General features: G+C 33.6%; 1 protein-coding gene across 1 annotated transcript in view; it reads right to left on the bottom strand.

The window, feature by feature from the left end:
• Positions 1–748: 748 nt before the first annotated feature.
• Positions 749–26,020, bottom strand: part of FAM174A (family with sequence similarity 174 member A) — a 41,419-nt gene continuing 16,147 nt past the window's right edge. The window contains exons 2-3 of the mRNA XM_023588456.3: positions 22,037–22,171; positions 749–7,325 (exon numbers count right to left, since the gene is read on the bottom strand). Coding sequence (XP_023444224.2) covers positions 7,322–7,325; positions 22,037–22,171 — 139 coding nt within the window. The 3' untranslated portion in view covers positions 749–7,321. The remainder of the gene's footprint in view (positions 7,326–22,036; positions 22,172–26,020) is intronic.

Genomic DNA, 26,020 nt, shown 5'->3' with positions numbered 1-26,020 from the left:
AGCTTTACTCTAGTTCAATGGTCAGTATACTTTTTCTGTAAAGGGCCAGATAGTAAATATTTTATCTTTTACATACCATAGAGTCTCTGTTGTAATTATTCAATTCTGCCACTATAGTGTGAAATTAATCATGAATAATATGTAAGCAAATGAGTCCTGCTGTGTCCAATAAAACTTTTGCAATAATAGGCAGTGGAACGGATTTGACTTATGGGCCTTAGTTTGCCAACCCCTGATCTAGTTGCATCATATATCATAAAAATTTCACAGGACAGTGAATGCATGTCTTATACATGTAAGAATGTGTACTTCTACTCTCCAGGACTTTTATCAATAACATTGATATAATAATTTGATTTCTTCAGTAATTTCCCACAGCTGAGTTCCTAAGATATTCCTATACTCTCAGGAATCACCTACTGGTTAAGTATATAGATAATAAAATTCAAATCCCATAAAGGCGGCTTTGTTCTGATTATCTATTCCTGCATGATCCCTACCTGAAAACTTAGTTACTTAAAACAACCATTTAATTTTGCTCTTAATTGAGTGGGTCAGGAATTTAGGAAGGGCTCACCTGGGTGGTTCATTTCTGATCTATTTAGTACAGTTAGTTAAAAGGGAATGGAGGATCTTATTTGAAAATGTGTTTTGTATACTCCTGATATTCTGATTCCTCCTCCCTTTGTTTCCTCTTAAATTTCTTTCCAGCTTTAAGACAGTCCAAAACAAAGTATTTAATAAACGCTTTTTGATTTGTAAGTCAGCAATCTCATATCTCTTTATTGTAATAAAATTGTATATAATTATTTGCCAAAAGGCCAAATTATTTTATGCTATTTGAATTTTAGAAAGAGAAGTAAACCATATTTTACCCAACAGCATTTATAACACTGATTAGATCTAACCAAATATATATTTAATTCAGTGATCAAACAACATATACTTGACATTTAGCTCATCCACAACCAATGGCTATTAATTTGTATCTTTAAGGAGATTAAAATGATAAAATAAGCTTTTCCTTTTAAAGATAACCTTCTTCCCAAAATCTGACCAATATTTCTAGAAGATTCTGCATATATAGGATAGAATACCATCATGCTGAGTTGCAATTCAATGGTGAAGTATGGCAGTGGCAGGATAGGTTTAACTAGTAGCTTTCACCCCCCACAGCAATGTTACACAAACAAGTATTACAGAGACCTAGGATAAAACTGCAAGGCTTCTTATGTCCTAGCCTCAAAAGTTCCAGAACATCATTTTCTTTTACTTACCAGTGGTCAAGCAAGCTCGAAAGCCCACATGTAAGGAGAGGCATCAACAAAAGACTATAAAGTATTCTGCCCTTCTAAAACAAAGGGTAATTTACTGAGGACATTAAGGTTTTGATAGGTATTTAGACATATTCCTTTTAAAAATTCTGGCTAAAATTATTCCAATCACACTACAGCATACAACACTGGAGCTCAGTTATCCAACTATCTCTATCTGCCTGGACCTCAATGCTTTTCCTGATCAGAAACATCATCCTGTTCACCTGTACTTCCTTGGCTCACCCACCAGTAGAGGTTGTGTGGCTTTCTCTTCAGGGATCTTTCCATATATAGTTCTCAAATAGTCAATAAAAGGACATCATCCTTGTGCTCTTGAAACTTACAGTCTTAGAGTGTGAAGACTGACATTAATGAAAAATCACACAAATGTAGATTTATGGCAAAGACAGATGGCATCTGCTATTGATTTAAAATAGGATTTAATCTTGTTCGGAAGGTCATGAGAAGTTTACCTAAGGGAGTCACCTACCCCTGAAAATTTAGAAGGTGGTAATTAGAAAATAGGAAGAGCATTCCAGGGAGGAGAAATGGCACGGACAAAGGCTTTGTTGTAGGGGAGAACATAACAAGTACAGGGCATGAAACAAGAAATGGTGTTTGAAGAGCAATGAGCAAGGTTGACCATGGGATGACAGGAGGCCAATGTGGCCAGTGGTTGACGTACATTGTCTCCTAGGCTAAATGAAGTATTACTGTCTTTGTACTCAGGGCAATGTGTAACTATATACACATTTTAAGCAGGATGGTAACAGCATTGTTCACAGGTCACTCAGGCTGTAGTGTGAAGATAATGGAGTTGGAACTAGATTGGCAAGAACAGATTTGAAGATCATTGGGGTGGTCACTCAAAGGTGGAGATGGAAAGAGGTTAGATTTTGAAGATACTACCAATCATCAGAATGTGTTGTTGATTTGGATATGGGAGGGGAGGAAGATACCAAGGAATTTTCCTGTCTTGCATACTTGAATCAATTTTGGTGTCTTTTAGTTTCCTCATTGCTAAAGCAAATACCATGCAATGAGTTAGCTTTAACAGTGAGAACTTATTGGCTTACGATTTTGATGCTTTCTCCCAGAAAACTGTGGCATTCTGGGGCTGGCTAGCTGCCAGTGATCCTCAGTCCTAGGGTTTTGTGTCACAAGGCAATACACATGCCAGCCTCTCCTGGCTTCTCCCTTCTCTTCTGGGTCCCTTTGACATTCAACTTCTGGCTGCTTTCTTTCTTTCTGTGACCTTCCCTGCAAAGCCTTCAGGAATAGGATTAATACCCACTGACTCAGCGGGGCCACACTATAACTGAAGTAACTTCATCAAAAGATCCTATTTGCAACGGTTCACATGCCTGGGACTGGATTAAGTTTAAGAACATGTTTTTCCAGGGCACATAGCTTCAAACCTCCATAGTGTCATTCACTGGAACTGGGAGCACAGAGTATGACCTAGTTGGTGACAGGATAATCATTAATTGGATTATCTCTGGGCCATCCATGTGGGGGTGGAAAGTCTATGTAAGGAATGGATATACTGGTCTTAAATGTCAGAGAAAATTTCTGGTTACACCTTTGTGAGAAATCTGCAAATATATGATAACTGAAATGATGAGTTGCCTATGTAGAGATCAGAGTGTAGAGAGAAAAGGACCTAGGAGAAAGTTAAAAGTACAGAGAGCTACAAACAAAAGGAGATGGAGAAGATAAAACAAACAAACAAAGGATATCAGAGAAGGCAAGGAAAGAGAATGATTCTTCTCACAGGTTGTTTCAGACTAAATTTTGGGAATGGGTGCCTTATATACTCTTAAAATATACCCTTCAGTTAATCTAAACTATCAGATGGTTGCATACAAACTGAATTATTTTAACTTGCTGTGAACTTACTTTTCCTGAAATATATTAGAGTATGATACACTAGTCTATATTAAAAGACACTGTAAGAAAGATTCACATTATAAACTTTGCAGGGTTTATTTTTAAAATGTTAAGTGTTCACTCTTGTATACCAGAGGAATTGTATTCCATTACTCCTTGAGAAGTAGGACAAGAAATTCCCCTCTGCTCTCTGTACTAGCAATGTCAGAATAGCTTCACCTGTCTCCAGAGTAAAATGTATGGTGCATTTATTGCAAGTGCATGGAACTTCATTGCACAGATTTGGAGCAATAAAATCCTGGTGCAACCTTCTTTTCCTAGCTTTTGTTTCCCTTGTAGCTCAATTTTCTCACCTCTTCAAATTGAAATGTCTCTGAACCTTTCCCTAACTGGACTCTCAGACCAATTTTCAAACTGTTTTACCTGATTAGAAGAAAGCTTCTCATGACCAACAGTGTCTCACAGATAATCCAGCTAAGTTTCAGGTAAACTAGGACCAAGGGAAACAGTGAGGTCCAGGACAGCTGCAGATTTACCTGTTTTCAAGCAACAGACATGTGACTTTGGATTGGTTGTCAGATCTGAGATACACCTCCACCCAGAGCTATAGATGTAACATATCCTAAAACCTAAGGTAAGATCAATCAGCACAATCTTTTGGAAAAGAGCAACTCTAGATAGATCATTTCTTCTAAAAATTATTTCTTTCTTGGAATATGGTTAGCTAAGTTTCAAAGTTCAAAAAATAAATAAAAAATAAAAAAAGGTGGCATGGCATGGGTAAAGAAGGAAACTGTATTATAAGAATTGAAAGACTGAAAGGTACAAATATAAACCTCTCTATTAGGGTCTGATGTAAAAATAAAGCCAGACACCCAGCCATAGATTCTGTACTCTGGATCTATAATGGCATCTATTAATGAAGATGTAACATCCATGGTTTCTCAATTAGCCAGCCATGTACATTGCATAGAGGGTCTCTCCTTCAAAATTTCTTCCCTTACATATTCAACTCCTGCCTCTTGGGTTTACATTTTGGCATGGATGGAAAAAATACATTGGATTTTAAACGTTCAACTTCTGAATAGTGAGGTATGTGAGGGAATATCGGTATATATATATATATATGATCCAAAATACATTGGATTTTAAATGTTCAACTTCTGAATAGTGAGGTATGTGAGGGAACATTGGTATATTATATATATATATATATATGATCCAGCTTAGCATCTGTACTGAAAATAACTTTTGATTCTTAAAAGTCACCAAATGTGAAGCTGTTTATGAATGCCATCCTTCAAAGTGATGGGATAGCCAGAGGGGTAATCAGGGAAATGAGCACATTAATTTCCTGCTTAAGGAATGGATTATTTCAAAGTACTTATCCCTTCAACCATTTTTCTTATAGGTTCTTTTTTCCTTCCCAACATGAGAGAAACAAACTACCCTTCTTTTCATTCAGTAGAAGTGAAAGAGAATAAAAAAAGGTAAATAAATTAAAAATATACTGAATAAATGAAAATGAATAAAATTAAAACTAAAGTGCAAAAAAACCCCGACCTCAAATAGTAAAATTTAAATAAAAAATAAAAGAGGGAAAAGAGGGGGGGGGGGGGCATGTGAGGGACAGGTGATAAAAAGTAACAGGTTACATCCTTGGTAAAGAACTAAACCTGTAAACCACAGAAGTTGAAAAGGTATGGTTTGAACATCTGGCCAAACAGTTTATTTTCCACAGAGTGGTTACCAACCTAATAATTGAGACAAATTGGGTATAAAGAAGCCCAAGAGGTGGTTGGTCAGAAACATCCAATTAAAGCATAGAAGAGCATCTAAGAACTATTTGAAAATCTATCTTTTCTTACCATTTACTATCCTCTTAGGCTATGAACTCAATTCTATTCTCTATTTGAATTCCTAGGTTTGGTCCTTGCCAATAAACCAGTGAAAGTACAGAATGAGAAAGGAGAATAATTAGATGCTTTTATAACAAACAAGATATCCTATCACTGGTTATTTTAAAATATAGCTTCTTAAGTAAAAATCCTAATCATTTCATCAGCTTTCTTATTATACAACTAATGAAGCTAAACTTTCTGCTTAACAAATCTGTAGGTGACTTTATAGATATACTACCTGGCACTTTAATCAAAGTGTGGGTTTTTATGATTATAATCGTAAAACAGTTCAGAAATGACTATATGAAAGAAACAAATAAGAAACTTAAAAAAATGCCAGAATTCCCATATCCAGGTGGTTATTCCTTATAAATTACTCACCTGGAGAACTTGTGTATTTCCAATAAAGTTTCTGTCACCATCAAAATGCTTTGCTCCTTAAAAACCAACTTGGAGGCCTTTATGAAAATAAGCATTACTTTTATTTTAAGGTACTTTAATTATTAGAATTCTTATTGTCTGGTAACTTCTTATTTCCATTTAGTTTTACTGCAAAAGTCAGCTTATAAATAACAGCAGCTATTTAAATGAATTATCACTATTTCCTAGATACTACAGGATATGATTTTTACATATCACAAAATAGATGTAGGTATGGGACTAAATAACCCACAAATTTATCAGTGGGAGCTGAACTGAGGCTGATCCCTTTAGAAGAGGAAATATATCTTTACTTTAGTCCCTGTTTATACAGTATAAACATACATATTGATAGCAAGGTAAATACACTCAATGTGGTAAGCCAATTAGCACACAGGTAAAACTAAGGTAGCATTAGAAATGGTCAAATAATCCAATCCACCTCCTTGCCCAGAGGATAATCCATCCCTTGCCTTGTTGAACTATGAAGTGGCCTCTTGGTTTGCTTGGGTTTAAAATGTAGGTGAAGGTGAAATACATTAATTGGGCAGTAACTTACAGGCCAGCATACAGTTCACTGTCTGGATGTTAAGCTATGAGATAGGCAATATTTCAGGCATTGTTTCTCCATCAGCCTTGGTCCCTGAGGAAAGGCAACATGGAGTAGAATTACAGTCCATAACAAATGGATGAGTTTGAATGAGTGAAAAATAAATCTTTGTTTTTGCAACCCAGTGAGATTTGCGGACAGACTATTACCACTGCCCATCCTTACTGACACACATTTAAATTACCTCCCTGGCATGTGTAAACAACTGAGTCTGTGACTCAGGTTTTTTCTATTATTTCTTCCTCTAATCTTCAGAATGTGAAAAACTCAAGTTTAATAACCTACTTTTAGATTCATTATAATGAAGTTAGTCTCTCTATCCAGGTTTGTCTGGGGCCAGAGTCCATGTACTTAACACTTAAATTCCCATTCCCTCATCATATAACATAATTAGGGTTTTAACTGTACCAGTTTTGCCATTATGTCTATTTCGCACTATTTCGTAAACAAATAAATTGGTTTTAAAATTCACTTTCTGATATATCTAATCAAAGTAGGTATCTTAACATGGAAGTTACTAAACACAATAACACTTTTTTGACAGCTTTCTTTAGAAATTGAATAAAAATATCTACTAATAATTCTAGTCATTAGGTTTATTTTATAAATAAGTTCTATCTGTAAAATAATTTCATATAGTATTGTTTTGCAATACAATAACTCAGACATTATTAATATTTTAAAAACCCAAACACAAAGTAATAAATTTGGCTTCTTTTCCCCTGAAAAATGAGAAATTCATCTTGGTACGAGAAAAAGCTAATTATATTTGTATACCGATTGGTTGTCTGAATTTATAGTTCTTTAAAATATGATACCAGCAAAAAAAATTAGCATTAATTGATTAGTACATAAAACAGTTTACAATAATATGGTAGGCAAAAAACAAACAAACAAAAATGATCAGAAAACACTGTTCTAAAGGAATTTTCAAACAGATTTCTATTATAGTACAGTTTATACCCAAGGACTCTGAGCCCATTAATAGAGCAATTCTATACATACAAGATATAATAAACATACAATATTTATTGTAACAACAAATTAAAGGTTGTCATAATGTACATAACTTAAATACCCTCCCTTTCTTCCCCATTGATATAGTGGCTTCTTATTCCTTAAACACAGAAGAACCCTGTCCTTTACTGTAGAAAGATTAAGTCCTCTCATCGAAAGGCACATTCTTATCTGCAAGAAAAAGACAAAAAAATAACAATGAAAAAAAAAATGTATGAACTTCTACATAAAATTTTATCTAGAAATTTTAATATTCACAAAGATTTGAAGGGAAGAAGATAAACTATTAATGTAAGAGAATTATAATAAATTATACCAATAAAACATGATTTTTTGTCAATATTAATTATATCAGATAATTCTGAATTATAACTTTAACTTTTTCCAAAGGATTTTATATATAATATAACTAATGTGGGTAACTATAGACTAAGTCTATAGTCACACCACAGTTGTATCTTCATATAATATTTAGAAAGGACTTTAATTGACTTAAGTATACAATATAATTATTGGCTTCAACAGTTTCTATAAATACAATTCTTTGATCCTGCTTCTAAACCTTCAGAAACAATTAATTGAAGTTGTAAGTCTGGAAATATATTCTAAGAAACAAAAAAAAGCTTATAATATTTTAATATGGTGAGAAAAATGATTCATAGAGAAGGTGAGACTTTCCATAAAATACAAAGGACCAATTTTGCCCATTTTCTCCTCTTACTGACTTGTTGATGTATTGAGGTTCTACTTTCATCCAAATGTTTTTAATAGACCTTAATTTTAATTATACCCCTTGCTCTACTATCACCTAACCCAAACCCTCGCTTCCAAAGAAACTTCAGCTACTAAGAGCCATCACAACCAAAGGCATTTTGTCAAACTGAAAGAATACCAAAGATAGACAAATTTTACTAAATCAATAAATCTCTTTATAATCATCATTAACAATTTCTTCATTGGAGATTAGTTTGAGAATAAGTAATGTATATATTTTTCCATTTTGTTTTATTCTAATCTTTAGTCAGCAATATATAAGAGGCTTCTACATGATTAGTAAAAGAAAATAGGTTCTAATGTATTTTTAATTTGAGGGTAAATTTAAGCTCATAAAATGCCAAAGTTTAAGCTGGAAATAAATGAGTTAACTGAAACTGGTAAATTTATACTCTTCACCATTAGATTTTTTTTTTTAAGATTTATTTATTTATTTCTCTCCCCTTCCCCTCCCCACCCCAGTTGTCTGTTCTCTGTGTCTATTTGCTGCGTCTTCTTTGTCTGCTTCTGTTGTTGTCAGCAGCATGGGAATCTGTGTTTCTTTTTGTTGCGTCATCTTCTTGTGTTGGCTCTCCGTGTGTGCGCGGCACCATTCCTGGGCAGGCTGTACTTTCTTTCATGCTGGTCGGCTCTCCTTACTAGGCGCACTCCTTGCATGTGGGGCTCCCCTAGGCGGGGGACACCCCTGCATGGCAGGGCACTCCTTGCGCACATCAGCACTGCGCATGGGCCAGCTCCACCTGGGTCAAGGAGGCCCGGTGTTTGAATTGCAGACCTCCCATGTGGTAGATGGACGCCCCAATCACTGGGCCAAGTCCGCCGCCCACCATTAGATTTTAAGATACAGTAAAACTAAGAATGTTATATCTTTGCTCAAGTAAGTTCTGCAGCAGTGACAAATACAACCAGTATAAACAGATGTATTTCAAATGTACATAAATGTGCTATAGTCTCACATGAAAACAAATGTAGGTTAAATGGTAACCACAACATTTAATGTCTTCTGTCTTCAAGTATATTTAAAATAGGGAATTCAACAGATTGGGCTGTGTGTGGTACTCAGTGTAATAGTGACAGAGATTAAAAAAAAATGGCTTTTATCCATTTAATCATCAAACATACAATGTGCTTTTATTATCTGCTAGGAATTTTGCTCAATGAAGGGGAAGATGGTAGGGAAGAGAAACAGAATGGAAAAAAAAAACCATACAAACAAATAGAACTTCCTGTTTTCTTATTGCGGAACCACAGATGAACCTTGAAAATTACTCAGAAAACAACAACAAAAAACCTTGTTCTACTAGACAAGGAAGCTGGAATTCTACTACTATCTTGATCCATTAAATGCTGGAAACTATAAGGTCTGCTTTCTTTAAAAAAAAAAAAGTAAAACAAATCGTGTTTGAGAGTTAAGGATTCTCTTTCTAAGGAAGTCTTCAAGATGAAAAAAGGTAACATTATAGTACTCAAAAGCTGGTAAAGAGTTTATAGATGCAATCTAACTACATTATTTGGCAGGTGATTCTGGAAGAAGGAAGAATTAATTCAAGTGACTGATCAAAGGTCATTCAGTTAATCAGTGACCGAAGCACTAGAAGCAAAGGAGTCTACAGAATCATATTTTGATACTTCTTATTGTACTACAGTACTTCTAAGTCACAGAGGGCTTAGTCATTCAAACCTAAAGATTAGATCAGCTGTAAATACTCTATTGTTCTACTGTTTACAGAATTCCCATTGTACTAAAAAAAGCTATTCTGGCTCTGGAAATGAATTCTTGTTCTCTGTAAAACAACCAAACAAAAACAGGGCATATTAACTATTGGTGTGCTCACTCCTTTTGCTCTACAAACCCCTTACTTCATTGTAAAATTGCTAATCACAGACTCCTCATAAGTCATAACCTCCAATCCTAAACATTTCTCTTGCCAGTTGCCAAATTTAGCCTTCAGAAAATATTTTGAATAAAGTGTTATATTTTATTTAACATTCATTCTTTCTTTTTTGTTTGCTAATAAAAATCTTGATTTTTTAAAAATTATTTACTTTTTAATTTTTGGTTGGAGACAGGGGATGAAAGTCTGTTGTAAGTTTTGATACAGATGTACCTGGTCTCCCACCATTTTGTTGTGTGGAACACAGATAAGATTACTTACTATAGCAGTCATACAATCAAGAGAAGACAAACACGAGCAAAAGTGTGAGAAAATCACATAAAAGTAGACCCTGTTATCAAAGAACCCATCAAGTCAATGCTACGAGATAAACATTGTAGAGTTCTCATGATGTGAGAAAAATAAATTTGAGTCTCTCTATAATATAGGATTTTCCAATACTTGCAGTAAAAAACCCAACACTTCCCCCCAAAATTCACCATACTTTTCTGAAAAGCAAAGTAAATGCAAATATGTATTAGTAATAAATTTAATGGAAAACTCCATTTGAGTATTTTCCAAACTTCAAGAATTCTCTGCCTCTACATATCACATAGTGATACAATAAAGAGCAGGACCTTAAGGACAGCTTTAAAACTAGTTTAAAAAACATCAAATATCAAAATAGCTATAAATTCAAGTCAAGTCTGAATGAAAACAATGCCCTGCCATGCTGCTGGCAAGAATACTTTTTTTTTCCCCCCATTTAAATGAACATGCAAATAGTAAATTTCAGGAGTTTTTTTTCAGATCTTTCAAAAGATGATAAAATGACTTTGGATTTTACAGAATGAAAACAATCTGAAAGCACTCAGGGAAAGGTCAATGCTTTAATAATTATTTATAAGTCTGTTTCCATTCATAAACTTGAAGTCCTGGTCCCCATGGTGCAAGCAACCCCATTCATGTAAAGCAGCAACATGGTTGGGGTACTCTCTGTCTTGCATGTCAATCTATCCCACTATATAATTCAGAAAGTCTGTAATCCAAATAATCACAAGAAAGTGTATATCCTGAATCAAAAGCTAGAACAGAAACTTGTGATTCATCTGTTATAAAGAGTTTTCATTTAATAGAATTAGTTTAAGCCAGACCAGTCAAAGGCTTTTGCTTTAGAACTATGTTTTACTCAGATTTGTTCTAAACAATAGCTATACAAGGCAATGTAAATTAAAATTTCAATTAGTTGACATTAAAAATTCAGTCTCTTATTCAAAAGCTCAAGAGCCACATATGGTTAGTGGCTATCAAGTTAGACAGTGTAGCTCCAAAGTGCACTTAGATGAGAAAACAGTATCACCAATCACAATGTTGTGTGACACATTTGTTAAAATAATATACAAATGATTCATATTCTTAACCAGTAAATACATTGTGATGTCTAACTATTAACAGAGGAAGGCAAATTTTCTTTAAAGTTCAATGCCTACAGAAAAGTAACACCAAAAAAAACCTAGAAGAAATTTATCTTTGGTTACCTGTTTAAGTAATAACTAATACAACATAGACTCCTTTAGGTAGATAAATTAAATGCAGGCTAATCTACTACCAATGTATCACTGGGCATTGCAAAATACAAACTGATTTCTAAAACAAACATTAATACTTTAACACATTCCTATATTCTATTTGCTTTGGCTAATCTTAGAGTTTATTCTGATAATGTTATATCCAAAACTTAAAGCTGCGTTTTAGAAATTGGAACTATATTTGAATATATAAATATTTAAGTAAGATCTTTGTAATGAGGGTTTCTGGTTGAACACTTATAGGAAATCTGCTTTTTCACTCTTATATGCTGGTATTAATAACCAGAAAATATCTTGTGGTAAAGAAACATTGAGCAAAAAAATGCGATGAACACATACAATAAAACATTAAATTTAGTGAAGTGGAATAGAAGTGGCCAAAAAAGCAAATTTAGGGATTTTTAAATTATATACTTGGCAGAAATTACTAAAACAGCCTTGAAGCAATAGGAATACTTGCTTTAAAAACTGCTACCAAGATGGTCAAAATGTCCTCTAGTGTGTAGTATAAAGATGATAATAATAATAATATTTTGCTGTTCAATAGGTATCAAACAGAATAGGAAGAAGGTATTGCTCCAATAAGCTGTTTTGCTTTATAAAGTATTGTGTTAAACTTGCATTTTTATGACTAGTTATGAGTTTTGTCTCCAACATTTCTCTTTGAGACAAATGAAGGTAATTAAGTTCTAGTCAGCATATACTGTCTCTTGATTTCTTATTGGTTTTTCTGTCAGAGAGGGCTGAAACATTCTATGTAACAGCTCAAGAATTGAGATTCCTTTTTCAGTTTTATAGTTCCTTTGTGAAAAATGTTTCAGTAAATTAAACAACAAAAAATATCTCTAGTAGTTCCTACAGAACTTATATTATCATAACTAAGCTGTTCAAGTTATTTAATTTTCCATATACCTATAAATTTTCCCATTTATCTCTATTAACCTCAATGCTAAAGTGGCAATGCTGGTTGACTCCTCAATATTTAGTTCACCTCAAATGGTAATTCTGAGTTAATTGTGGTAGTTCCATTTTTCTTCTCAGGTTTGATGTAGAAATGATCACATGACCTAATTCTGGTCAACAATATAAAAAGAAAAATCTCTCATTTTTTTTTCACTCCTAAGAAAGAGACACAGGACAGCTACTCCCTAATTTCTAATGAAAGGAACCATTCTGGGTGTGATTTGAGGAACAGCTGGCACCATCTTATTATGAGTCTGAAAAATGAAGCCAATCCGTGAAGATGGACAGAACCAAGGGAATCACAGAGAAGAAGAGCACTGGGCCTCGAGTCTGCCCTATCCATGACATCCTGTTATATGCAATAATACATTTCCTTGAGGAAATTTAGGTTAAATCGTATATTGGCAGTTTCATATAGTTCAATCTCATACAAAGAAACAGTGAAAATAACTCAAGTCCTACCAAACAGCAACAATCACTTACTATTTTGGTTTATTAAAAGTTACATTACTGGCTGTCAGAAAGAGCCAACTACAAAAAAAATACCTTTGTACTATGATAAAATTATAAGCAAGGAAATGACTTGCTTCCTGTTATTTTGTAGATAGAATTTGGAAACGGAAGAACTAATTTCAGAAAACACTTAAAATAATTAAGGCAGCATCAATAAGAGATTAAATCACTAAGGATAATTACTAGTAGTTCTAATGTTGACTACCATGACTCTGCATTGCAGTTGATAATGTGGCAAATCATACTATTTCTATTTCTCCCTTTTTTCGGTTGTTTTCCCCATTTGAAAAACTAAGAACAAAAAAAGTAGCAGAATAGAGAATGAATAGAACTGAGAATCATTCTCTTTATAGGTATAAATAAAATAAATATTAAACAAATGGAATGAGATTACAACAAAAAGGAACATCTTTCTCACTTGAACTGTCTGAGTCTAGTTTTCCTGTCTTTAAAATGAGAGTGATACAAACTACCTCACGAGATCATCTTGGGGAGTTCACAGTATATGTAAAGTGTCTGAAACATTCTGCGCAAGTAATTAGTAACACGTGCTTTTACAAGAACTCCTATTGGAGTTCTGTTACTCCAACTCAATCAGGCCAGAAAGAATTATGCCCTTCGATGAAAATCTGCACCATTTACTTAGTTTTTCAACCCTGGTTTTTAGTTATTTGTATATTATTTTCTCTACCAGAATGCAGTTTTCTGTTAATTTTTATATACTAAAAGAATTCTGGGTGAAGAAATATGAGAGAGAAGTAAATAGGAATAGAAGTAAAGCCACAAACTTTATAATTTTAAAAAAATCAAGATAGCTGAGATGTGAATTAAATAAGCAATTTCAAATAAAATATTTACTTCAAGAGCATAAGTTGAACGAAATCATTGGTTTAAGAATAGTATTTTGGTTTTGGAGAGCTGGGGAAGTGTATTTTCTTCATTGCTCATAATCCAATTCAATAATGTACTATGGTCACATATAGAGAGTTCACTAATCAAACTAAGTAATTATTGCCTTATGGTTGAGTATCTTAACCATATGTTTAGCATGTTTAAGTAGAGTTTTGAGTGGGTTCAAATGCTGATTTATTAGCAAAAGGCACAGTCCCTTAAGAAAAATTATCATCTCAAATAGACTTTACTACCTTTAATTAGAGAGGTAATTTATCTCCCTTAAGTAAGTACATACTAAAGCAGTTTATTTATTAAATTATTCCGGGCTTTCAGTGGGTTGACAATAATATTTTAAAGTATTCAATTAAACATTCAGTAGTTCTAAGAAAAGGTTTATTAAGTACATCAAAAAATCAGCAAAGGAACTATCCTTTCATGTCAATGATAAACCCTAAACTGCAATCATTTTACATTTCCTGTGTTCTTTGAAGGCAGACTTAAATTTGCTTTGATTGATAAAGTAAATGTTTAATATTCAATATTCAAACATAAAAATAACCATAATCACTAGAGGTATTGGTGTAAAATAGTTGGAAAGCCCACCCCCACCCACTGCAGGATATTTGTAGTAATTCTGGCTACTGAAGGTAGCATTATTCAGAACAATAACAACAGGAAACAGATCACATGCTATATTTCTCAGCCCTTGTACCACTTTATTCTATCTATGGTGTTCAGAAAGATTCATGAAGAAATTAGAGGGCTTGGTTTCAAAATTCCATCAGATGATTTCTGTAGAAATTGACAGGGCAATTCTAAATTATATATGGAAATGCAAAGGACCTAAAACAGCCGAAAAACGTGTAAAAACAGAAGAACAATGCCGGAGGGCTTACCTGACCTGATATTAAAACATACTATAAAGTTACTTCAATCAAATAACTTCATATATTATGTACATAAAATAAATATATAGATTAATGGAATATAATAGAAAGTACAAAAACAGATTCCCACATATATGATCTAATGGTTTGGCAAAGTTGCTGAACAATTCAATGGGGAAAGGAAAATCTTTAATAAATAGTGTTGTATCAACCAGATATCAAGATAAAAAAAAACCAAACTGATACTGTCTCTTACAGTACACCAAAAATATTAACTCAAACTGGATTACAGACTAAATATAAAACCAAAAACTACAAAAATTTTTAGAAGAAAACACAGGAGAAAATCTTTGCAAACCTTGAGATTGCATACCACCACAAGTTTCTTAGGTACAGCACAAACAGCACAAGTCATAAAAGATAAAATAGATAAATTGGACATCATCAAATTAAACACTTTTTTTTTCATTGACATACACCATTAAGAACATGCAAAGGAAAGTTCCGGAACAGAGAAAATACACCACATACATCACACCACATACATCAAAGACTTGTATCTGAAATTTATAAATTCTTACAGCTCAAATTATTAAGAAATAAGAAAATGAACAAAAGATTTGAAGACACAATTTACAAAATAATACATAAAAAGTTACTCAAAATTGTTAGTCCTTAAGGACATGCAAATCTAAACTACAATGGGATACACCATGTCTCCTCTATTATAAAGACAAAGACAAAAACAAAGAAATGAACAGAGCCCTGACCATTCTAAGTGAATCCAAGGAAGTAGAGTAATTGGAACTCCCTCCCCTATACTTCCATTAGAAATGCAAAATGGTTTGGAAAAGTTTGCCAGATTCCTAAATAAAATGGAAAATAGCATCTATATATGACCTATCTCCACTTCCCTGCTAGGAATTTACCCATAAGGAAAAGTAAAATGTCTATAAGACTTGAATGTGAATATTCTTAGCAGCTTTATTTGTAATAGCTAAAACCTGGAAATAAACCAAATGTCCATCAACAGGTAAATGGAGAAACAAATTGAGCTATATTTATTTAGTGGATTAGCAATAAAAATTAAAAATAATAATTAAAAAAACCCTCAGCAATGAAAGAGTTATCTTAAAAATAGAGATCAATCTCAAAATAATTATGCTGAAGGAAAGAAAAAGTCCTACTGTAAAAATCCATTTTTCTGAAATTCAAGAAAATGCAAAGTAATCTGTAGTGACAGAAAGCAGATCAGTGGTTGCCTGGTGAAGAAGCTGGAAAAAGAAATGGATTTCAAAGGGGAACAAAAAATTTGGAAGATGATATAGATGATGATCCGGGTGTCACTACCTTTATTATGATCCTGGTGGAATATGTATACATACATCAAAATAGTTCGATTTGTATATTTTAAGTATGTACAGTTTATCTTAATTTTACTTCAATAAAGTTGAAGAAAAAATGCCTATTTACTAGAAACTCTCAGTACCGCCAGAATATAGCTTTTATATTAGACTGAATTATATAAGACACCTAACAAAAATTTATTTAATAGAGTGGACCAAAAAAGTCATTTTTTATTAAAATGTTATAGTTTCTTTGAAAAAGCTCCCTAGAGATAACTACATTGCAAAACACTGCTGATTCTCCTTAGGATACACCATCACCACCTCTCTTTTCTTCTAGACCTACTACTAGATTCAAATTCTAGAAGGCTGTAAAAAATGAGGTACAAGGAGTTATGCTACACCAACAAGAATAGATGATTTTTCCAATTTACATAGAGGGAAATCTAAGGAAGAGGGTAGGAATGGATCTTAATGATCATAGTGGAATGATCAGGTCAAATTTATTGCTGAGTTCATTAAGCAGAAATTCTGGATTCAATGTTTTAGCTTGAAGGGTCAGAAAGAGGCTCTAACAGGTGTTTTTTTTAAACTGCTGGCCACACATATACTAAAGGTAGCCTACGTTAAATAAAGTTGAAATCCCAGAACTAATTTGATCCACAATAAAGGAAGATACACAAAGGCTCAGGGAGACTGGAATGGTGGAACTGCTCATCCACCAAGACGATATCTTTTACCAGTATCCTGGGGATCTACATCTATAAACTATTTCTGATCTTAGAACATCTTACACACTGACACCATCAAATCCTCTAGATACTGCCCTCTTTTTACTCCCCATCGCAAGTAAAAAAGTGATTACTTTTACTGGGTTGCCACATTCCTCACCTCCAAAACACTATACTTTGCCTGCTACTACTCCAGAACTGCTCTCACCCAAGGTCACCAATGAATAATATTCAATTTTACCTAATGGACACTTTCTTTTTTCTTTTGATCCTTGAGTGGAATTTGGGACTATTGATTACACTTTTCTAGGCTTCCAGGATAACATATTCATCTGAATCTAATGTTCTTTCTCTGGTATCATTTTCTCAGCTTGCTTTGTCCTTATTTGTCTTCACTGGGGCTCAGTGATAGGACCTCTGATTTTATCTCTTTGTAGACATTCTCTCTATTGCTACATCCATTCCCTTAGTTCTTCTATTAGTATACATGGCTGTTTTGGAAACTGTTGGTTAAATTGCTGTTTCAGGGCCTAAGAAGACCCTAAAATACACTTTCCATATAAGCATTATTTTTTCCCCTTTATTGGGAGAAAAAAAATGGCATTAAGCATCATGGTCATCTGTTACTATAGCGAGTTATATGTTCTCTTTGCACCTTTCCTGCAACATACATCCACATGATAAAGAAATAGATGGTATAATTAATGTTTCAACTCTAATACCAACTTAAAAGATCAGAGAGGGACCAGCCCATTGAATTAGCATAAATGAATTAACACATTTTGGACTTCATATCACAGAAAATAATTACCGAAAGTAATAGGAATATAAACACATCTATGCCCACACTTACGTGACGCTGCTGACTAGTAGTAGAAAAGAAATATATCCACCTTCCCCTACAGCGAGGAAAAAAAATAGGGTTCCATATCTGCTTAGAATGAAAAAAACCACACCGAGGTCTAGAATCAGTGTGGATATTATTCAAATGATATTTAATATTGTTTGGAGAAGTAGAGAGAAAGACAATAGAAAAATCGTTTGCTGGTCCTTACTTCTTGGTGTCCTGAAATATTCAACCTATTGCTCATTTTAAAAGAGGCAAAAGTAAGCCTAACCTAGAGAAGAACATCATCACAGATTTGGGGAAGGTTGAAGTATAATAATGGTAAGTTACAAATCTGTATCTCTAGCCACAACTCCTTTGTTCTGAATTGAGGGCCTATGCTATCTACTAGATTGTTAACTGCATGAAGGTAAGTATTTTGTTCATTTTTGCTTTCTACTATATCCCCAGAGCTTAGCAGAGTACTGTCAGACAGTGAATAATTGCTGTTAGTAAAAGAATGAATCCATCCAATTTGCTATGCTCACTGGGATACCTCATGGGCACCTCCAGTCCTTACAGTCAAAACTAACCTCATACTCTTTGACCCACAATCCCATTCCTAGGAATTTACTCTGAAAATATACCTCCAACAATACAAAAATACACTTGTACAAGGTGATTTATTGTGGTATTATTTGTAATTGCAAAATAGCTGAAAACTCCTTAAATGTCAATGCAGAGGTAATTGATCTAATACATTACAGTATATTTCATGCAATAGAGTACTACATAGTTTTTTTTTAAAAATGAAAAAGATCTCAATGAACTGATACGGAGATATTAAGTGCAACAAGAAAAGTGCAAAAAGCATATATAGTATATAACCTACTCCTGTATAAGAAGAAAGGGAAACATAAGAAGTACATATATCTGCCAATTTTAACAAAAGACCTACAGAAATGATGGGCCTGAAAATAATGAAGTTGACTTTCTATAAAGGGTGGGGTAGAGAGTAAGATATATAAGCAAGCAGGCATGATACTTCTCTGAGTGGTTTTTTTTTGGATCACTCTAACTTTTGGAAGCATGTTAGTGTTTTTCACATTTAAAAACAAAAATAATGAGGAAAAGGAGGGGAAAACTAAATCAGAAAGCAAAGGAAACAAGTGAATCAAATTATATTTCAAATGAACATCGTGCTGAAAAGAAAAAAATGTCATTTATAAACATAATATCTAACTATATATTCTCAGTTTTGGGCTGAATGGGGTTGTTGGGAACAAAAATACAGATGAGTCCTAAACTTTTTTAACAGGTTTCTTTATCATAGTGACATAGACAAGAAATTATGAAACTATTTTAATTTTATTATGGAATAGAGTAAATAAATCGAAGTCTGATGGTGTTGGGAACTAAGGTTCTCATGATAGAAGGAAAATACAAATGTGGAAAGGGAGAAGGCAAGAGTGAATCCAGTAGACATAGACGAAAATTGAAGGTACAAATAATAGCCTCTCAAGTATGCATATATATGTGTATGCATATATACATGCATAAGTTCATATATCTGTATAGACATGTTCAAATATATATTTCATATACATTTCATAGTTGTAAGAGGGTGAAAAAGGAAAAACTCCCCTATAGCAAAGAGCTTACCTAGTATCTACTAAAGGAACTAGGGATCCTTGGAGAAATGTCTGATCCCATGATTGGGACAGAGTAAGTACAAGATGAGCCTGGAATATCTTGCTAAAGAAGTATTTAAAAGAAAAATGTTGGGATTAAGTCACAGGGACTCAGAAGCCAGACTGAAAGGGTTCCCACTGGCCAAATCTGGGACCATTTAAACACTAAAATATAAGAATGGCAATGAATTATAAGCCTTTGAAAAAAAAAGAAAATCATAATTCTACACAGATAATAAATACAAAAATAAAATATCAACACTGACTGCATTGTTTGTAACCCTAGGGAAGGTTAGATAAGGCAAGACTCATGAATGAATGCTAATCTAGCGGAAATTTTGATAAGAAGTATGACAGTTGTATGATCTTAAAATGTCTCCTTATTATTTGAAAAGCAGCAAGGGAAACCAATGATCACCACTAACGAAGCACAAATGTGCCTCCGGATATGCTGCCCTGAGAAGGAGACAGCATTGACTTATGTGGTATTTCAGTAACATGAATCTAAAATGAGGAAACATCAGAACATCATGTAAACAAAAAATGAGGAACTTTTTATTAGAAAAAGAGGGTGTATCTGCCATATCTATACTATGAGAGAAAGTGTGTTCAAGAGAAAAAATGGTGAAACAGGATTAAAAAAAATTCCTTGTACTAAGTTTATTCTTGTAATGTTTCTGTAGCTTCAAAATATTTCCAAATAAAGCTTTGTTTTTAAAAATTAATGCATGAATATGATCTTTGAGTAGGAAAAAAATCCCTGAAAATGTTGAAGAATATAGAAGGGAAAGTGAAAATAAATGTGAACCGTAAACCTCACAGTCTTATTTATTCCTTTCTAGAAGGGAAGCTCCACAATGTCAGGACATTTTTTTTTCTTCTTTTTGGATTTATAGCACTAATGTCTCCCACACACCTAAATATGTGTGACATAAATAGCTGCTACATAAATAGCTGGTACTTATTCATTTATTTATTGAATAAATTAATGAATACATAGGCACAGTTAGCAATTTGGTCTCCTCTTTAAGTTATCTTAGATATATGCATATATAGTTTTGTTTTGTTTAAAATAAATGAAGTCATACGACAAAAAACTCAAGGTGACTTCATTACCCTTGAAATTTGCTTCTCCATTATTATTACCATTTCTCTTTCCTTCATCTTCCAAACACAGTCCCTAACTCCTGCCGATCATACTTTCCACAGACTCCAGAATAATTTACTTCCTTCGACCTTCCAATTATCACTCTAGCTCAGGTACCACCAGTCTTCTTATTGGCTTCCCTACTCTTAACCTTGCTCTCCTCCAACCTATGCATAGTAATTTTCAAAATACAAATTTGATTATGTTTCCACTGTCTTATATTTTTTCTAATTGATTAACATGGATTACAAGAGGTTCATGATCTGGCTTCTGACTCCCCCATTCAGCCTTTCCTCACCACTCTTCCTTCTGCATTCAAAGCTCATACTTCACTCACTCACCGTTTTTTCTCACAAATATTGACAGAGCAGCTATTTAACTTCTTTTAGACCCTTGAATACCCTGTGTTTTCAGTAGGAGGTGCCTCATATGCTTTTAGCTTGTTTAAACAAAACATTAGCTTAGTAGAAAATTAAAATAATAATTATTCTTTATATAAAAATTGTAAGATTCCATCCACTCAGTGAGGACATTCCTCAGGGTGAAAACAAGATGAGAATAATGATTTGCTATTCCCTCAGTCAATAAAAATTTCCAAATGTATTTCCCATTGTTCTTAAAGTGATTCTAGTATATAAAGGTAAGTATCTTTTGTACACAACGGCTCCTAAATATAAGGAAGCAACTTCACCTGGTCCACACATAGAAATGACCAACAGCTGACAATATTAGACTTACTAAGAATTGCACAATACTTTACAGGCAATTTAAGGAATTTTCAGAGAGTATTTGAATTTTTAAAAATTTGTTTTCACTGGAACCAGGCCCCTAGTTTACAAAGAGAGGGTTTTTTTGCTAATAAATGCATAGTTAGCTTCTAATATTATTCTTGCTATATAACTGGCATTTCATCAATGTATTTTTTATTCAATAAATGACTTGCTAACAACTGAAAGCCCTTTATATACATGGGATTTCTTAACTCACTTTTCATTGAATCTTTTTTAATTAGCTCCACAATTTTTATATCCTGCCTTATACTGGGGCTCTAAAATCTAGGTTTCCTTCACCCAAGTAATTCCCCTCCATTCAAACATTTCTTTTACTATTGAATGGAGACTTCACCCCATTTATTTTCATGTATCCAAGCCTCTCAGAAAAGATCCTAGCATTCAATGAGAAAAAACCTGAGAAGACACATGATAGTTACATTATTGTATTTTGTACCATTAGTCTTAGAATTTCATCAGGAAGCACTGTTTACAAATAGAAACCAAAACTAAAAACTAAAATACCTTCAAAATACAAAACAAAAATCAAGTTTACTAAATCTTTCCTACTACCACATTAAATAGTTCATATATCCATATAGTTACTATATATTACTAATATACACTATTTAAAGAAGAAAGCCCTGCAAAGAGATCTAAAATATAAAGATTTCCTTTGGAGATGATATTCTGTTGTTTATGTTATTTTAGCAAAGCAGTGTGAATAGGAGCTATTGGCTGGGTAACAGAAAGAACTTCATTAAACAAAACAGAATGTTAGAATAAAATCTGTTAAATAAAATTCTACTTTATTTCTCCAATTTACTTGATAAGAAGTTGCATACTAATTCACAGAATTAAGCAGCTAAACACTTACCTTCGAGGATGATTGGCATCAAACAATGTGTTATCATCATCCTCATCATCCTGTTCTAAAGGTGTCAATTCCATGTTTTCTATGTTAGTGTCCAGAACTCCATATCTCCTTGTCTTTCGGTTTCTTCTTCTCATTCTATAAAACAGAAAAATTTCCTAAGTGAAAATAATGTTAATAAGGGATAAATGATCCTTACATCACATTTATTTGTAAATTAAAAATAAATTATTCGGTCTATTCCTCTGCCGCTAATATAACAGGTACTCAGTATCAGAATGGTTATATTTTAGAAATATAACTGACAGACTACCTAGGATTAATTGAAACAAAACCTATTCTTACATGTTTACATGCCACCACTGTTTCTTCTGTCTTATACTATCCTCTCCTTCTGTCAACCTGATGATATTGACAGATAATCCATTAAGTCTTAAATCAGGTACCACATCTATACTACTAAGCTTTCCATCCCATCCCTTTTCCCATCTCCTCCATTCCTTCCCATTGTAATGCAGGGTAAGGTACCCCATTCCATTAAGATAATGTATGCATATAAATTACTCAAATTCTAGACTGGTAGCTCACAATCCTGTTTACACATCATAATCACCTAAAGTATTCTGAAAAATCCCATGTCAGGCCATTCGTGGACACCAATGAACTCAGAATCCTGAGGGAAAGGAACTAGGCATCAATATTTTGTTAAAGCTCTACAAATTATTCCAGTATACTGAAAGCCACTAGCCTAGATCAGTGGTTTTCAAAGTGTGGTTCCCTGGATCAGCAGAATTTGCAAAATCTAGAAGCTTATTACAAGTACAAATCTGAGGGCTCCATTCAAGACATAATGAATGAGAAACTTTGAAGGTAGGGCCTGGCAATCTGTGTTTTAACAGGTCCTCCTTACGATTTTGATGTATGCTTAAATTTGAGAACCACTGCTATAGAAGAATGAAAACTGTTAGTGTTCAACATAAACTGCAATCAGTATATATGAAAGGATCTCCAGATTTAGAGCCCTCCTATCAGTTTCTCCCTCAAATAACTTGATCTTTTCTTTCAAATCATTTACCTAAATTTGCATTTATATTTACTTATATATATGTTTCTTTGGGTATTTATTTACCTATCTGTCCCACTGAGTTCCATGCAGGCAGAATCCCTGCCTATTTGGTTCACCACTGTCTAACCACTTTGTAGTACAGTGTCTGGCCAATTAAGATGCTCATTAAATATTTGTTGAGGGCCTGAATGATACTGCATTCTAGCAATATCCATAACCATGACCCTGCCATCAATATCTAAGTCATCTCCAATTCAATGACATCAACTCTACACACAAGAAAATGTGATTAACAAAAACATCTATTGGAGTTTAAAAACACAAAAGAAGGTACTTCAATAAAGAATCAGAGCTAAAATTGAGTTCACTTAAATTCTGATTTACATTGTTTGATAGAATAAATGTTATAGGAACTATTTAGACTCCAGCACCAACTATAAAGTACAATATGAGCCCCTTCAAAGATAAGAGTGGGGACCCTGGAAGAAACACTGTCCTATGCATGCACACATATATTCAATAAATATTTGAGTGTTCCAATATATCAGGCATTGTACTACCCACCTATACACATACACATACACACACACACACCATATGGACTGGGACCACAGGTCTAAACTTGTTCTGTAAAGCATCAGGATGAGAAAACAAATATTTTAGGTTCTGCAAAACACACATGGTCTCTGTCCCACAGACTTCTCAGTTTTTCCTCTTCATAAACAACCCTTTAGAATGTGCAAAAACACATTCTTAGTTCACAGGCCTTACAAAAACAGGCCAGTGAATGGAATTTGGCCTGTGAGTCATAGTTTGACAACTTTAGATTCAGACTTATGAAAATAAGCAACAGAAAAACTAAGACCAGAAAAAAAGTGCTACCTCACAACTGGGAAAAGGATAATGGAGTTAGTTCACTATAGGTCCTTTAGAACCACATCAAGTTAATAATATCTACAGGTATTAATTTGATTTTAAAAGGGAATAAACATGAGTTAGTGGAACCACTTGTCAGCATAAAATAAAGGTATTGAACTATAATGTCTCCTTTTCCCTTTTGCCAGTCTATTGCTCAATGTTCTAAAGCATATGGCTTTCCAAATATTCTGGTCACATTGGTCAATGAAGAAGTTAATGCCATGTGAAATTATATTCGGAAATAAATCAAATTCTTCCAGATCATATATTATATACTAAAAAGTCAACAGTATATATTATATACTAAAAAGTCATTGCCAGTCACAGGATTCTTGGCAAGCGTTAAATAGAGAGTGACATGATTTTAAGAATTTATCCCTGAGAAGTGGACTTGGCCCAATGGATAGGGCGTCCGCCTACCACAAGGGAGGTCTGTGGTTCAAACCCTGGGCCTCCTTCACCCGTGTGGAACTGGCCCACGCGCAGTGTTGATGCGCGCAAGGAGTGCTGTGCCACGCAGGGGTGTCCCCTGCATATGGGAGCCCCACGCGCAAGGAGTGCACCTCATAAGGAGAGCCGCCCAGCTCGAAACAAAGTGTAGCCTACCCAGGAATGGTGCTGCACACCCGGAGAGCTGAAACAGCAAGATGACGCAACAAAAAGAGACACAGATTCCCGTGCCGCTGACAACAACAAAAAGTGGAGAAAAGAAGAACACGCAGCAAATCAACACAGAGAACAGACAACTGGGGTGGGGGGAAGGAGAGAGAAATAAATAAATTAAATAAATTAAATAAATAAATAAAAAAGAATTTATCCCAGCTGATGCTCTTCTTCATTTCCAACATCTTCAAGGTACTTTGAATGAATTTTCAACCTTTCAATGAGTGGACAAACTCATCTGCTAAAACACTATTTTTTGCTTTCTGAATTTAGTGTAAGACATTTGACTCCTATGGCATAGGCATTTTAAGGTTTGTTCTAAGCTTATGGATTGTCTTTTTATTTAATCATGTATAGAAATACTATCTCCAAACATGAATCCAAGCTCTTTATTTCATATATCAAGACAATAAATTACTAGACACCAAATGAACTAGAGATACCAGTCAATTAAAATGAATTTCCTATTATAGCAAAGTTACTAGTTCCTACAAGAATGACCTAAATTTTAAAACTGTATATTATTAAAGAGAAATTAAACTTGTAATACCACTTCCCCTAACATATCTATCCTCAGTCCAAAGATACAGGTAGTGGTGGTAGCTACAATGGACAGCTACATGCAAATATAAATATAAAATGTAATTCAAGATATGTATTACTATATGCAGTTATTTTTCTCAGGGAAAGCCAAAACATATGATGCAAAACATTAAAATTATTACAGTGCTTCAAATGTCCACTTAACATACTAACAAATGTTAAATGTAAAATATAATACAATAAAAAAATAAACTGAAATGTTAAGTAAAAAGCCTACTTTTATCTTTTATTATAGATTATTTTTAAACTACTATCTTTAAACAAAAGAGTAAAAGAAGTTTAAAATCCATTCATTTTTACAGTTCATGAAAACAAACTTGTCTATATATATTGATAATTATATACATGTTATATGTACACACTTGTCTACTAGACTCATGTATCATAATAAATGTATTGCAATCTGAGAAAAAAACTTGAGTCGACTCCTAGTGAACATAAAAGTAGGGACTTTACCTACAGAAGTGTAGAAGAGGAAGTACAGGAACCTGAGAAAGAAGAGTTAAAAGCTATAATCGCCTTAAATTTGTTTATCACAAAATGTGAACAGATAAAGGACTCTGATCAGATCCCTTTTATCTTGTTGTTATTCAAATAGTTGTCTTAATACAGATGCAGTTTCCTCAATGTTCCATTATACTCAGGTTGGAAATAACTATTTCTGTTTAGATAACAAGCATAAGCTACAGTATAAAAATAAAACTAAACTACTAAAGTAAGCTTGATAAAATTTTATG

This window comes from Dasypus novemcinctus, chromosome 2 (genome assembly GCF_030445035.2).
Source record: "Dasypus novemcinctus isolate mDasNov1 chromosome 2, mDasNov1.1.hap2, whole genome shotgun sequence".
NCBI classification, from domain to species: Eukaryota; Metazoa; Chordata; class Mammalia; order Cingulata; family Dasypodidae; genus Dasypus; species Dasypus novemcinctus.
The sequence above is the reverse complement of the archived record's forward strand: the minus strand, read 5'-3'. Positions and strand labels throughout refer to the sequence as shown.